Source organism: Theropithecus gelada, chromosome 16 (genome assembly GCF_003255815.1).
Source record: "Theropithecus gelada isolate Dixy chromosome 16, Tgel_1.0, whole genome shotgun sequence".
In the NCBI taxonomy this organism is placed as follows: Eukaryota; Metazoa; Chordata; class Mammalia; order Primates; family Cercopithecidae; genus Theropithecus; species Theropithecus gelada.
Window position 1 is genome coordinate 2217798 of NC_037684.1, and position 15744 is coordinate 2233541.

The window sequence follows — 15744 nt, forward strand, 5'->3', positions numbered from 1 at the left end:
AAAAAAAAAAAAAAAAAAAAAAAAAAAAAAAAAAAAAAATACAAAGAAAAAATTAGCTGGACATGGTGGTGGGTACCTGTAATCCCAGCTGTTTGGGAGGCCGAGGCAAGAGAATTGCTTGAACCCAGGAGTCAGAGGTTGCGGTGAGCCGAGATCACGCCACTACACTCCAGCCTGGGTGATGAAGCGAGACTCTATCTCAAAAATATATATATATATGTATTTGTTCTAGCTACTTGGGAGGCTCAGGTGAGCTTATGGCTTGAGACCAGGAGGTGGAGGCTGCAGTGAGATGTAATCACACCACTGCACTCCAGTCTGGGTGACAGAGTAGGACTCCATCTCAGAAAATAATAAGTGTTTGTTGAATTAGCAAGTAAATTAATTTCAATTCTACGTTTAAAACCCAGCAATGGCTTCCCAGCACCTAGATCCTTATGACTTCTCCTCCAACTCTTATGAACCGTTCTTCCTCTCCCGGGCCTTCTCTGTACATGCCACAGTGCACGTGTTGTGCTAGAAGCGCACATCTCCGACATCACTCCCCAAACCATCTCCAAAGAAGCCAGCTCCTCTGCTGAACTAATTCCTCCTTACTCTTAAGGTCTTTGTTTAAAGTCACTTCCTCAAAACCAGGTTAGGTTGTCTTATTACAGGATCCCATGCTATCCTTATCATCAATTCTCTAAAGACCTGTACTTCTAAATCATAGGTCACAAACTAAGGCCTGTGAGCCAATTAAGGTCGCCCCCATTCATTTACATGTTATGTATGCTTCTATGTTACAGTGGCAGATCTGGCCCTGTAGAGAAAAGGAAAGGTTTGCCAACCTCTGTGTGGTAGAGCAGGAACTGTGTGTTCCCCAATGTGTGTACCACGAGGTTTAGTAACTGTTAATCTCTCTTTGTGTTGCAGGGGTTCTGAATCTGGTTACATACTTCAGTTGTGCTCTTCTTTGGCCCTTACCCGGTTTCTCTAAAGAAATGTGGAAAGAAAAGAAAGAAATTTTTTTTTTTTTTTTTTTTTGAGATGGAGTCTCGCTGTCACCCAGGCTGGAGTGCAGTGGCATGATCTCGGCTCACTGCAAGCTCTGTCTCCCAGGTTCAAGCGATTCTCCTGCCTCAGCCTCCCAAGTAGCTGGGATTACAGGTGTGCAGCACCACGCCCAGCTAATTTTTGTATTTTTAGTGGAGACAGGTTTCATCATGCTGCCCAGGCTGGTCTCAAGCATCTGACCTCAAGTGATCAGCCCACCTCAGCCTCCCAAAGTGCTGGCGTTATAGGTGTGAGCCACCACGCCCGGCCAAATAAATAATATTTTTAAATGAACAAAATTAACTTTTTCTGTATTTTAACATCTTGACTTCATGTAATTAGGTTTTCAGGGGTTTTTTTTATTACAAAGAGTTCTGAATTCCAGATTTAAAAGGCCTTAAGTAGACTCTAAATATTTTTACTTATTAAACTTTTAGGTTTCATATCCAAATTGGGCATTCACTTACGGATACCTTTGGAATAGTCCTAGTCCCTTGCTCATAAAATATAGGATACAAGACAACGTGGAATGTCCTGTAGTTCAAACTCCGCCCTAGACTAATGGGGCTGTTCTCCAGAGCAGCACGCCTAAATGTTTGCTCATGTTGCCTTTTTCCAGACTGTATTCTTAAATCCTCTTTTATTCAAACATCACCTTTTCTCAGATATTTCCCAACCTTCCCATTGCTCTTATAGTCCAGGTATGTAACTTAACATAACTCTAATTGTGCTTTGTTATAACGTTATTAACAAGTTTTTTGAGATAGATTGTGAACTCCACCAGGGTCAGAAGCATATTTTACTCATTTTTATATACCCAAGTCCCAGCACAGAGCTTGACTCTTAAAAAAAAACCCAGCAAATGTTAATTGAAGCTGCAAAGTGGAAGGAATTAACAGACTAGATCTCTTTTCACTCTGGTCTCCTCTTAATTGCCTCCTACAACTTCTTGTTCAAAGGGAGGGACTGCAGAGGGCCTCCCTTGTGGCAATCTGATCCCAGTTCCATTCCTCTTCCAGCAAATGTCATGGTAACCACCAGCCTCTCCCTTTGAGCCACATCTTGTTCTGCAGCTGTGCTTCTGCCTAGAGAAACCTCTCCCTCCGTCCCCCCACTGCCCTTGTAGACCTATTCCAGTTGCAAATTTAACTTACAATGTAAGTATGGGGAAATTTTTAAGAGCATGAGTGCTAAATACAACATCCAAACTACATCAGGCTCATCATAGATACTGTATATTAATAATAATCATACACAAGTAAATACATTAGTGTTTTTATTCTAGATTAGTTCTTGCTTGTCAGTCTCAGACTGCAGTGCTACTGCAGTCTGCACATCTAGCTCCTGCAAGTTGCAGCAAGTCAGAATTGCTTCTGGCACACCTCTTACAACTGGAAGTCTTGGTATTGAGCTAGATTGGAGGCATTCCCCGGCTATAGCATAGCTTGTGCTTTATTGCTAACCTAGGCGATGGGAAGAAAGAGAACACAGTTATCTTTCCAAACTGTGTGCAGCATGGAGCACTAGCTGCCCTTGAGACAGAAGAAAGCTGTTGTTTTCATCAGGTAGGCTGTGTGTTTCTCTGTTGAGTAGGCTGAGGGGCATCTGGTCTGCAGGAGCTGGCATTTAATTTGAAGATGTTGAGGCCTTAAAAGATTGAACGTATGGGTCTGATAGCCTAATTAAAACAAGCTATGTGTGGGGGCTGCCGTACTCATATCTATTTTTAATGGCTCAGTTCAGGGCTGAGGGGGAGCAATGTCAAAATTAAAATTAGAGCTCCAGATTTAATTGGCAGAAGTTTAAGACTTTCACTTTCGGCACTGCTCAAGCTAAATGACCTTAAGGATAGAGATCTTGGGGCATGGGGGATCATCACCCTAACCCCTAGGCTTACTGTACCGCAGCTCTTTAGGGTCTTTACAGTCATTCCTCAACTTTTTGGACTCAGGACCCCTTTATACTCTTAAAACGTATTTAGGACTCCAAAGACATTTTGTTTATGTGAATTACATCTTTTGATATTTACCAGATTCGAAATTAAAACTCAAGACATTTAAAAATATTTATTGATTTATTTTAAAATAGTAAACAATAATACTTTTTACAAATAACAGTAGTTTTTTTGTTTTGTTTTGTGATGGAGTCTCACTCTGTCACCCAGGCTAGAGTCTAGTGGCACCATCTCGGCTCACTGCAATCTCTGCCTTCCGGGTTCAAGCAGTTCTCCTGCTTCAGCCTCCCGAGTAGCTGGGACTACAGGCACCTGCCACCATACCCAGCTAATTTTCCATTTGTAGTAGAGATAGAGTTTCACCATGTTGGCCAGGCTGGTCTCAAACTCCTGACCTCAGGAGATCGGCCCACCTCCACCTTCCAAAGTGCTGGGGTTACAGGCATGAGCCACAGCACCCAGCCGAATAATAGTAGTTTTAAAACAAAATATTTTAGTAAGAATGGACTGGGTGTGGTGGCTCACTCCTGTAATCCCAGAACTTTGGGGGGTTGAGGCAGGTGGATCACTTGAGCTCAGGAGTTCGAAACCAGCCTGGCTAACATGGTGAAACTTTGTCTTAAAAAATAAATGAATAGGCCGGGCGTGGTGGCTCACGCCTATAGTCCCAGCATTTTGGGAGGCCAAGGCAGGTGGATCACTTGAGGTCAGGAGTTCGAGACCAGCATGGCCAATATGGCCAAACCCCATCTCTACTAAAAATACAAAAATTAGCCAGACGTGGTAGCGAGTGCCTGTAGTCCCACCTACTCAGGAGGCTAAGGCAAGAGAATCGCTTGAACCCAGGAGGCTGAGGTTGAAGTGAGCCGGGATCGTGCCATTGTACTCCAGCCTGGGTAAGAGAGCAAGACTCTGTCTCAAAATAAGTAAATTAAGTAAGAATGACATTTTTTTGTTTTTTAGTACAATGTTTTAATGTCTGCCCTAATAGAATACAGCTGTGTTCTCATATGCTTTTGCATTCAGTCTGTTGTGATAACCACATGTCATATAACCTCTGGAAAAACTCTACTGTACACTCCTGAGAGAACAAAGGGACTGGCCCCTGGACCATGCCCTGAGAACTATTGATAAATGTGGTACTGTCAGCCATGAGGAGTCAGACAGACCTCAGCACTTACAACAGATGATAGTTTTGTCCCCTTGAACAAATGACTACATCTCTCTGAGTCTGTTTCTTCCTCTGTTGAGAGAGAAGTGTGCTGTAACTCATAGGATAGTGTAGGGATTAATGGAATATTTGTTCCACCTTGATAGGGACATAAAATAGTAGGATATTTGTTAGTGTCTGGCACTTGGTAGGTGTGTACATAAGCATTATTCCTCAGGGTACTTTTTAAAAAATTGCTTAAAATACCCAAGAGAGACCCATATTATTTTGGTTGGGTTTTGTGTGTGTGTTGTGAGTTTATTGTCCAGTTCTCTTCCTATGCCTGTTCTGTGTGTCTGTTGTAATACATAAAACCATTTTATGGTCTTATTTTCATATTTCTCCCTCTAGGAGACAGTCAACTCCTTGAAAATGAACAATCCAGCCGGGCGTGGTGGCTCACGCCTGTAATCCCAGCACTTTGGGAGGCCAAGGCGGGAGGATCACCTGAGGTCAGGAGTTCAAGACCAGCCTGACCAACAAGGAGAAACCCCCTCTCTACTAAAAATACAAAATTAGCTGGCATGGTGATGCATGCCTGTCATCCCAGCTACTCAGGAGGCTGAGGCAGGAGAATTGCTTGAACCCAGGAGGTGGAGGTTGCGTTAACTGAGATTGCGCCGTTGCACTCCAGCCTGGGTAACAAGAGCAAAATCCATCTCAAAAAAAAAAAAAAAAGAAAACGAGCAATTCTCTTCAAATCCCCAGCTCTTAGCAGAGTATATGTACATAGTAGGCGTTCAGTTAGGTTTGTGGAAATAGTGGCATCTGAAACCACAACTGAAAATTGAACATTCCCCCACCCTCCTATACCTTCAGTTTTGTTTTCTTTTTCTTTTTTTTTTTTTTTTTGAAACGGAGTCTCGCTCTGTCGCCCAGGCTGGAGTGCAGTGGCCGGATCTCAGCTCACTGCAAGCTCCGCCTCCCGGGTTTACGCCATTCTCCTGCCTCAGCCTCCCGAGTAGCTGGGACTACAGGCGCCTGCCACCTTGCCCGGCTAGTTTTTTGTATTTTTTTTTTTTAGTAGAGACGGGGTTTCACCGGGTTAGCCAAGATGGTCTCGATCTCCTGACCTCGTGATCCGCCCGTCTCGGCCTCCCAAAGTGCTGGGATTACAGGCTTGAGCCACCGCGCCCAGCCGCAGTTTTGTTTCTTGAGTTTGGTTAATCTCAAGTTCATTGGTTATAGTACTAATTGAGCTCAGTAAGGACAATTTTCAGGAGAATTAGAGCCACAGAACTTAAGGCACCTTCAGGTAGCCATTAGCCACCCTTCTGCCCCTCCCACTGCCATCTTTAACTGGGAAGAAGGCAGCAATATGAAAATGTAGGCCGGGCGCAGTGGCTCAAGCCTGTAATCCCAGCACTTTGGGAGGCCGAGACGGGCGGATCTCGAGGTCAGGAGATCGAGACCATCCTGACTAACGTGGTGAAACCCCGACTCTACTAAAAAATACAAAAAAAAAAACCAGCCGGGCGAGGTGGCGGGCGCCTGTAGTCCCAGCTACTCAGGAGGCTGAGGCAGGAGAATGGCGTAAACCCGGGGGGCAGAGCTTGCAGTGAGCTGAGATCTGGCCACTGTACTCCAGCCTGGGCGACAGAGCAAGACTCCGTCTCAAAAAAAAAAAAAAGAAAATGTAAGTTGTTTATTTAACAGACACTTAACAGTTGCTAATTTGTTAGCTAATTTGTTACTAATGTGTTGCAGCACACATGAAAGGATATAGCTTTTCTGGTGCAGAATCAGAGTGCCTTGTAATGCCTCATTGTATTGCCATTTATGTTTTCATGGTTTTTATTATTCCCTCCATTGGATATGTTCTTTATCTTCCAGAAGCTTGTAGTCTAAGTGGGAGAAAGGTACATGGGATATATCCCATAGACCATTTTACTGGACAGGGTGAGGAGTGATGCTGAGTGTGTCAGCAGCCAGCTTTAGGGTTCCACAGTGGAATCTTGATGTGATGATGTGTGCTGTTTTTAAAGTCCTACTCAAGGCGCATCAAGCTCCATGTTACAGTTCTTGAAGATCCCTACTATCATTTCCAGGCTTTGGATGAGTCTGAAAGCAGGGAAGTAGAAGATAAAGTTGGGGTTGGTTGGTACAAAATTACAGAATGCTAAGGAAAATTAGGCTCAGGATTCAAATTCAAACTCAGTTAACCCATCTTGAAACAACAGGTTCTTTCCCCTATGTCATGTAATATTCTCAACTATCCTCTAAGGTAGGTAGCGCTGTTACCATTTTCCAGGTTAAGAAAGTGATATTCAGGCATGTCCAATAATTTGCTTAAGTTTATGTTTAGCTGTTAGGATATGAAACCAGGATTTGATTTCTTTTTTTTTTTTTTGAGACGGAGTCTCGCTCTGTCCCCCAGGCTGGAGTGCAGTGGCGCGATCTCGGCTCACTGCAAGCTCCGCCTCCCGGGTTCACGCCATTCTCCTGCCTCAGCCTCCTGAGTAGCTGGGACTACAGGCGCCCGCCACCGCGCCCGGCTAATTTTTTGTATTTTTAATAGAGTCGGGGTTTCACCGTGGTCTCAACAGGATTTGATTTCTACTCTTGAGCCCAGCAATCTTTCCATTTAACCATCTTGCTTTTATGGTTATGGTAGTAGGACATGGAAACCTTTCAAGATTTTTTACCTGCAAGGAGAATAAATGATAAAAATAGGCCCTTTTTGGACCCAAATGCTCCCAACCAATACTCACACAAATCGGCTCAAGTTCATGAAGTATCTGGGTGTTTAATCTGTTGAAAAGAGATTTTCCTTTTGATTTTGCTAATAAGTATGAATAGTGTATGTAAACATGAAAGCACCTTTTATAAAGTTGGCACTTACTGTTTCCAAGCCTCCTAGGAGCAGATCACATAATCCCACTCTACCACCATATCCCCACTTAATGGTCCCTACATTAGTTTCTTTCCTCATTTGCCCATTCCTGTCTTCAAATGGTAAGTGAGGTAAAACTCTGGGAAAGAGAGATGATACATATACAAGTCTGGTATAATTGCCTTCTTTTTCTTTTTTCTTTATTTTTGAGACAGGTTTTGCTCTTATTGTCGATGCTGGAGTGCAATGGTGCAGTCTCTGTTTACTGCAACCTCCACCTCTCAGGTTCAAATGATTCTCCTGCCTAAGCCTCTGGAGTAGCTGGGATTACAGGCACCTGCCACCATACCCGGATAATTTTTGTGTTTTTAGTAGAGATGGAGTTTCACCATGTTGGCCAGCCTGGTCTCGAACTCCTGACCTCAGGTGATCCACCTGCCTTGGCCTCCCTAAGTGTTGAGGTTACAGGAGTGAGCTACCACGCCTGGCCTAGTGGCTTTTTTTTTTTTTTTTTTTAGACACAGTCTTGCTCTGTCGCCAGGCTGGAATGTAATGGTGCAATCTGCAACCTCTGCCTTCTGGGTTCAAGAGATTCTCCTGCCTCAGCCTCCCGAGTAGCCTGGCTTTTGCCTTCTTTTTATTTTATTTATTTGTTTATTTATTTATTTCTGAGACAGAGTCTCGCTCTGTTGCCCAGGCTGGAGTGCAGTGGCGCGATCTTGGCTCACTGCAAGCTCCGCCTCCCGGGTTCACACCATTCTCCTGCCTCAGCCTCCTGAGTGGCTGGGACTACAGGTGCCCACCACTACACCTGGCTAATTTTTTGTGTTTTTTAGTGAGACGGGGTTTCACTGTGTTAGCCAGGATGGTCTCGATCTCCTGACCTCATGATCTGCCCGCTTCGGCCTCCCAGAGTGCTGGGATTACAGGCATGAGCCACCGTGCCCGGCCTGCCTTCTTTTTAAAAGTACATACGAGGCTGGGTGTGGTGGCTCATGCCTGTAATCCCAGCACCTTGGGAGGCCGAGGTGGGCAGATCACCTGAGGTCAGGAGTTCAAGACTAGCCTGGCCAACATATTGAAACCCCGTCTCTTCTAAAAGTAAAAAAATTATCCGGGCATGGTGGCGCGTGCTTGTAGTCCCAGCTACTTGGGAGGCTAAAGCAGGAGAATCACTGGAACCCAGGAGGCGAAGGTTGCAGTGAATGGAGATTGTGCCACTGTACTCTAGCCTGGGTGAAAGAGTGAGACACCACCTCAAAAAAAAAAAAAAAAGGTACATATGAGAGAAGCAATGCTGGGAGGAATGGATAATGGAAGAGTGGGAACCATCTGATTCTTCCTCTCCTCTCCCCAAGTGGGAATGTTGAGTGGGCAAAGCAGTGGCAGGTTGCTAAAAGGCTGTTTGTGGGAAGGTTTAAGAGCCCCCTGTGTAATCACGTGTCCCATTTTTTTATCCTTCTCTTCTTTCCCTAGTTGTCTTCAGGCAGAGTGAGAAGCCGTAGCAATGTCTGATTTTGTGGAAAGCGAGGCTGAGGAGTCAGAGGAAGAATACAATGATGAAGGCGAGGTGGTACCCCGAGTCACCAAGAAATTTGTGGAAGAGGAGGATGATGGTGAGGAGGCCCCAGCCTCAAGCTTCTCCCCACTATTGCTAAGCTTTGGATAGTTGGATTCTTGCTGATGAAAGGCTCAGGCTCAGCACAGAAGTTATCACACATGAGGTACCAGCTTGAGAACTTTCAGTCATTCTTAGCAGATACTAACTGACCATCTGTCTGTATGCCAGGCATTAGGCCTGGAACTAGAAATATAAAACAACAAAGATCCAGCTATTGTGGAGTTTACTTTAGTGGGGGGGGCAGTTGATAATAAACCAATAGATAAGTCCGTATGTAATACTTTCTGCTTTTAGACCTAGCATTATTGATATTTATTCACCTAGTTTCCTGTTTCTCTGGCCAAGCCCAATCTTTAGAACTGTCAACAGAGTAGAACCATGAAATGACTTGAAAGGGGTAAAGGGACGTACAAGTTTTATGAAAGGAATTATGGCAAAATAAAGGAATATAGCTGCTGAGTTTACAAACTGAGTAAAACAAAGTTATTGGTGGTCATAATAATCTAGTAATGGTTTTGAGAAGTCAAAGTGACCAGGAAGATCACCCTGCCCAAAGACAGATGGTGAATGTAGGGGGAAAAAAACATTCTTTCCAGATGCTGCTACTCTTAAGTCAATGGCCATGTTTTGCATCTTTACATGAGTTAGAAGAGTTAACATGGCACCCAGGTCGTTAGGTGCAGAGCAAATGGATAATCGCATTAATCAAGTGGCCCTGAACTGCTAGCCTGTTTTTCAGTCTCCATGCCTCAAACATGCATGTCTTCCAGATGAGGAGGAGGAGGAGGAGAACCTAGATGATCAGGATGAGCAGGGCAACCTGAAAGGCTTTATCAATGACGATGATGATGAAGATGAAGGGGAGGAGGATGAGGGCAGTGACTCTGGTGATTCAGAAGATGATGTTGGCCACAAGAAGAGAAAACGCAGTGAGTAGTCTATTGTTGGCTCAAGTGAGGCTTGGGTGGAGGTTCCAGCAGAAAAGGGCCTCCCCATCACCATGGGCAACACTTTATTTCTTCAGCCTCTTTTGATGACCGCCTGGAGGATGATGATTTTGACCTCATTGAGGAGAATCTGGGTGTCAAAGTCAAAAGAGGAGTAAGTATCATTCTTTGTCTTTGTCCCTGGGGGTGAAGGAAAAAGTCCTGGAAATTTCAGTGTCTCTGGGTGAGGAGGCACATGCAGGACAGTTTGGAGAACATTAGAGCACGGTGTTTGGTATCATTGTACTACAGAGCCTAGATTTGCATCCCAAATCTGGGTGCCTGTTAGAGAAAGTCTTGTCCAAGTTTCAAGGACGGGCTTTGAGGCTACAAGAGCATCACTCAGCATGTTCTTTCCCATCTCCCTTGGTCAGAGTAATTGTGGTGGGAAGAAGCGAGTAAGACTGGAGATGTGGTATCCATATGCGAGACTCCTCAGATCCTGATAAGGCAGGTTTTCCCACCCCTAGCAAAAGTACCGGCGTGTCAAAAAAATGTCAGATGATGAGGACGATGATGAGGAGGAGTATGGCAAGGAGGAGCATGAAAAAGAAGCTATTGCGGAGGAAATCTTCCAGGATGGGGAAGGGGAAGAGGGGCAGGAGGCCATGGAGGCCCCCATGGCTCCTCCAGAGGAGGAGGAAGAAGATGATGAGGAGTCAGGTACGTTATATTGGGCAGGGAAGCCAGTGTTTGGATGGATGTTGGGATTTCCTGGCCCATGGGAACAGGATGGAAACCATTCTTTAGCTACATCCCTCAGCATTTAACACAAAGAAGTTCCTTTTCAGGAGCTTCCCTTCTCTTGCTCACTGACCACTCACATAGTAGAAACCAAAGCAATTTAGTCCTGACTCAGTCTCTGACTCTGAGCCCCAACCCCTCCTTTTCTACCCAGATATTGACGACTTCATTGTGGATGATGATGGACAGCCTCTGAAAAAACCTAAGTGGCGGAAAAAGCTTCCTGGATACACAGACGCGTGAGTGGGGTCTGGTACAAGGTGGGAATAAAGTGATTGAGTGGGCCTCGTCAGGAAGGAGGAGGTCAGAGGCCTTTGCCAAAAATGGGGCGTTCCCAGCTTGCAGCCATTTTGCTTCCCTGCCTCAAATAACCTCTACCAGGCAGTGATTTCAGACTGCTCCTGGAAACCCTAGGAGCTGTCTCTGCACTCTAGGGCTACTGTGGGATTGGAGTAGAGTCCCGCACGGGCAAGGCTCCAGCATTCCTCTTCCACCTACAGCTTCATGTTTATTCAATTATATATATTGGCATTCTTAATATAATTTTGTTGAAAAAATGCCCGCATCACAATTAACAAATATGAAAGCTTTTGCTCTAAGGGAATACTGTAATGCCTTAGCAGAAGCTGGGTCCACTGAGCAAGATACAGACCCGTCTGCTCTGTTGCTATTTGATTACTGTCACTTGAAGGTGCCAAAGATGGGCTTTTTGTTCTTCCATATACAACAATTTGCCCAGAAATATCCCCCAATGGAAGCCTTTCGTCCGCAGTGAATATGGTTATTTTGTTTACCTTCCTCCTAACCCTCTCAGTTCCCTTGGGACAAGTAAAGGATCTATGCAAGGGCTGCATTTCTCTCCTCTCACCTGAACCTGAGCCAACTGCCTCTTGCTGCCACCCACAGGGCCCTGCAAGAAGCCCAGGAAATCTTCGGTGTGGACTTTGACTATGATGAATTTGAGAAATACAATGAGTATGATGAAGAACTGGAGGAAGAATATGAGTATGAGGATGATGAGGCTGAGGGTGAAATCCGAGTGCGCCCCAAGAAGACCACCAAGAAGCGTGTGAGCCGGAGGAGCATCTTTGAAATGTATGAGCCCAGTGAGCTAGAAAGCAGCCACCTCACAGATCAGGACAATGAAATCCGAGCCACTGACCTGCCTGAGAGGTTCCAGGTAAGAAACCACCAGCCTCTGCTCTTATACCAATCCATATTTACCTTGTAGCCAAGAAATAATCTAGCAAAAGTCTAGCATTGAGTATGCAGCATGGGCTTTGAACCCCATCTCACCCGGGGCCTGGGAAATCCAGCTCTTAGAGAAGGGAAGGTAGACTCTACCTTGCTTACGGTTCTTGAAATACTGTTTTCTTTAGAAATCTGTGAAATACAGGCTGGGCGCTGTGGCTCACACCTATAATCCCAGCACTTTGGGAGACCAGGGTGGCAGATTGCTTGAGTCCAAGAACCCAAGACCAGCCTGGGCCACATAGGAAGACCTTGTCTCTACAAAAAATGCAAAAAACTAGCTGGTCGTGATGGTGCACACCTGTAGTCTCAGCCACTCAGGAGGCTGAGGTGGGAAGATTGCTTGAGCTTGGGAGGTCACGACTGCAGTGAGCCATCATTGCACCACTGCACTGAAGCCTAAAAACAGACCCTGTCTCAAAAAAAAAAAAAAAAAAAAATTATGAAATGTTTATGGCCGGGGCGGTGGTTCACACCTGTAATCCCAGCACTTTGGGAGGCCAAGGTGGGTGGATCACCTGAGGTCAGGAGTTCGAGACCAGCCTGGCCAACATTGTGAAACCCCATCTGTACTAAAAATACAAAAAATTAGCTGCGTGGCTCACACCTGTAATCCTAGCACTTTGGGAGGCCAAGGCGGGTGGATTGCCTGAGCTCAGAAGTTAGAGGCTAGCCTGGGCAACACGGTGAAACGCTGTCTCTACTAAAATAAAAATTAAAAAAAATTAGCTGTGCGTGGCAGCATGCATCTGTAATCCCAGTTATTTGGGAGGTTCAGGCAGGAGAATTCCTTGAACCTGGGAGGTGGAGGTTATAGTGAGCCTAGATCGCGCCATTGCACTCCAGCCTGGGCAACAGAGCGAGACTCCATCTCAAAAAAAAAAAAAAAATTAGCTGGGCATGGTGGCAGGTACCTGTGATCCCAGCTACTCAGGAGGCTGAACTCCGGGGGCAAACGTTGAGGTGACCCTAGAACGCGCCATTGCACTCCAGCCTGAGCAACAAGAGCGAGACTCCATCTCAAAAAAAAAAAAAAGAAAAGAAAGCAATGCTTATTGCATGCCAGAACAACACTGGTATGGCATTTCCAGAACAATAATGGAAATGTACACTTGATCACGTGTTTCTGTCCAAAAAGGTATATGTTTTTCTTAAGTGAGACATAAAGTCCATCTGTTGTCTTTTCCACTGCAGCTCCGCTCCATCCCAGTCAAGGGGGCTGAAGATGATGAACTAGAAGAAGAAGCTGACTGGATCTACAGGAATGCTTTTGCAACACCAACCATTTCTCTCCAGGTACGCAGAAAAGATCCTTAGGTTTTGACATGAACCAAAAGACACTTCATCAAGATGGGGAGCTCGTCCTCCCCTATTTCATACATCTGTGTGCCTGGTACAGAAAACTGTGTATGTAGTCCCAACAAGTGTGTGTATATGAGAAAAATTTTTTAGATTTCATCTGGAAAAGTTATGCTTTGTTATTAAGCAGTCTTGTGTGGTAAGACAAACCAAGTGACAGTGTTTTGCTATTTCTTTATTTTCCTACTTTAGGAAAGCTGTGATTACCTAGACCGAGGGCAGCCAGCCAGCAGCTTCAGTCGGAAAGGGCCCAGCACAATTCAGAAGATCAAAGAGGCCCTGGGCTTCATGCGAAATCAGCATTTTGAGGTAACACCTCAAGCTCTGGTGGCCCATTGGTGAGAAATTTAGTTAGGGGATAAGGGAAACGATAGTTAACTAAATGAGGTGGGAGCCCCCTTCCCCATCCCCTATCCGTGACTCAAGAAGTGTTAGGACCCGCAGAGACCCTAGTGATCACGAGAACAATCCTACCCTGTCTGCAGCATTATTTTCTCCTGTTGAGGAAAGCACTAGGCCCTGGAAGGGCTGTGAAGGAGCCCAAGCTTCTGACTGTTGAATTTCCTGGAGCTGTTTGTCCAGAAAGTCATTATCTACTGACAGAGGGGATCTTAGCAGATCTATCGTCTCTGAGTGACTGCAGTCTCTTTGCCATCCTAGGTGCCTTTTATTGCCTTCTACCGAAAGGAGTATGTGGAGCCTGAGTTGCACATCAATGACCTATGGAGAGTCTGGCAGTGGGATGAAAAGGTAATGTGGATCCGTGGCACCCAAGAGGTATGGGCCAGGGTAGGCACCATTACTACCAGGATACCGCAAACCCAAACCTCCCAGGCCTGTCTAGTCCCCCCAACCAGGTTTTCTGGTAAGGAACAGAGCAGCCTTGGGTCTCCAGGGCTGAATACGAGCCCTCATTCCTGCCCTACTTCACCTTAGTGGACCCAGCTGCGGATCCGTAAAGAGAACCTAACACGGCTGTTTGAGAAGATGCAGGCTTATCAGTATGAACAGATCTCTGCTGACCCTGACAAACCTCTTGCCGATGGCATCCGGGCTCTGGACACCACTGACATGGAGAGGTAAAACATGCGGTGTTTATTCCATTATGGGAAGCCCTCAGATCAAGGCTGGCCCTGCAGGAGCACTGTTAAACCTTGGAGAATATGTAGCACAGGGCCCCATCCCTTAGAAATCCAACTTGTCACCCAGGCACAGCGGCTCACACCTGTAATCCCAGCACTTTGGGAGGCTGAGGCAGGCAGATCACTTGAGGTCAGGAGTTCGAGACCAGCCTGGCCAGCATGGTGAAACCCCATGTCTACTAAAAATACAAAAAATTATCTGGGAGCAGTGGCGCACGCCTGTAATCCCAATTACTCAGGAGGCTGAAGCAGGAGAATTGTTTGAACCCGGGAGGCAGAGGTTGCCGTGAGCTGAGATCGTGCTGCTGCACTCCAGCCTGGGCAACAGAGTAAGACTTTTTCTCAAAAAAAAAAAAAATTAGAAGCCAGGCACAGGCACAGTGGCTTCTGCCTATAGTCCCAGTTGCTTGGGAGGCTGAGGCAAGAGGATCACTTCAGCCCAGGAATTATTTTATTTATTTATTTATTTTTTTGGAGATAGAGTCTCGCTGTGTCACCCAGGCTGAGTGCAATGGCTCGATCTCAGCTCACTGCAAGCCACGCCCCCCCCGCCCCCCCCCACCCCGTTCATGCCATTCTGCTGCCTCAGCCTCCTGAGTAGCTGGGACTACAGGTGCCCACCACCATGCCTAATTTTTTTTTTTTTTTGTATTTTTAGTAGAGACAGGGTTTCACCATATTAGCCAAGATGGTCTCAATCTCCCGACCTCGTGATCCGCCCAGCCGATCCTGTCTCTTAAGAAAAAGGGGGCTGGGGCCAGGCCCGGTGGCTCACGCTTGTAATCCCGGCACTTTGGGAGGCCAAGGTGGGCAGGTCATGAAGTCAGGAGTTCAAGACCAGCCTGGCCAACATGGTGAAACCCCATATTTACTGAAAATACAAAAATTAGCTGGGCGTGGTGGCGGGCGCCTGTAATCCCAGTTACTCGGGAGTCTGAGGCAGGAGAATCGCTTGAACCTGGGATGCAGAGGTTGCAGGAGCCGAGATCATGCCACTGCACCACAGAGCCTGGGCGACAGAGCTAGACTCCATCTCAAAAAAGAAAGAAAGAGGAAGCCGGGCATGCGTCATGCCTGTAATCCCAACACTTGGGGAGGCTGAGCTGGGCAGATCACCTGAGGTCACGAGTTCAAGACCAGCCTGGCCAACATGGTGAAACCCCGTCTCTACTAAAAATACAAAAAATTAGCTGGGCTCCTGTAATCCCAGATACTCAGGAGGCTGAAGCAGGAGAATCGCCTAAACCTGGGAGGCGGAGGTTGTAGTGAGCTGAGATCGCGCCATTGCACTCCAACCTGGGTAATAAGAGCAAAACTCTGTCTAAAAAAAAGAAAAAAAGAGGCCGGACGCGGTGGCTCAAGCCTGTAATCCCAGCACTTTGGGAGGCCGAGACGGGCGGATCACGAGGTCAGGAGATCGAGACCATCCTGGCTAACACGGTGAAACCCCGTCTCTATTAAGAAATACAAAAAACTAGCCGGGCGAGGTGGCGGGCGCCTGTAGTCCCAGCTACTCGGGAGGCTGAGGCCGGAGAATGGCGTAAACCCAGGAGGCGGAGCTTGCAGTGAGCTGAGATCCGGCCACTGCACTCCAGCCTGGGTGACAGAG

At 46.2% G+C, this 15744-nt stretch overlaps 1 protein-coding gene across 1 annotated transcript in view; it reads left to right on the forward strand.

Moving 5' to 3' along the window:
- SUPT6H (SPT6 homolog, histone chaperone) overlaps positions 1 to 15744 on the forward strand; it is a 44845-nt gene that overhangs the window by 7578 nt on the left and 21523 nt on the right. The window contains exons 2-11 of the mRNA XM_025362567.1: positions 8509 to 8648; positions 9424 to 9582; positions 9678 to 9754; positions 10110 to 10302; positions 10538 to 10622; positions 11290 to 11563; positions 12829 to 12930; positions 13186 to 13302; positions 13654 to 13743; positions 13930 to 14072. Of these exons, the coding sequence (XP_025218352.1) occupies positions 8540 to 8648; positions 9424 to 9582; positions 9678 to 9754; positions 10110 to 10302; positions 10538 to 10622; positions 11290 to 11563; positions 12829 to 12930; positions 13186 to 13302; positions 13654 to 13743; positions 13930 to 14072 (1349 nt within the window). The 5' untranslated portion in view covers positions 8509 to 8539. The remainder of the gene's footprint in view (positions 1 to 8508; positions 8649 to 9423; positions 9583 to 9677; positions 9755 to 10109; positions 10303 to 10537; positions 10623 to 11289; positions 11564 to 12828; positions 12931 to 13185; positions 13303 to 13653; positions 13744 to 13929; positions 14073 to 15744) is intronic.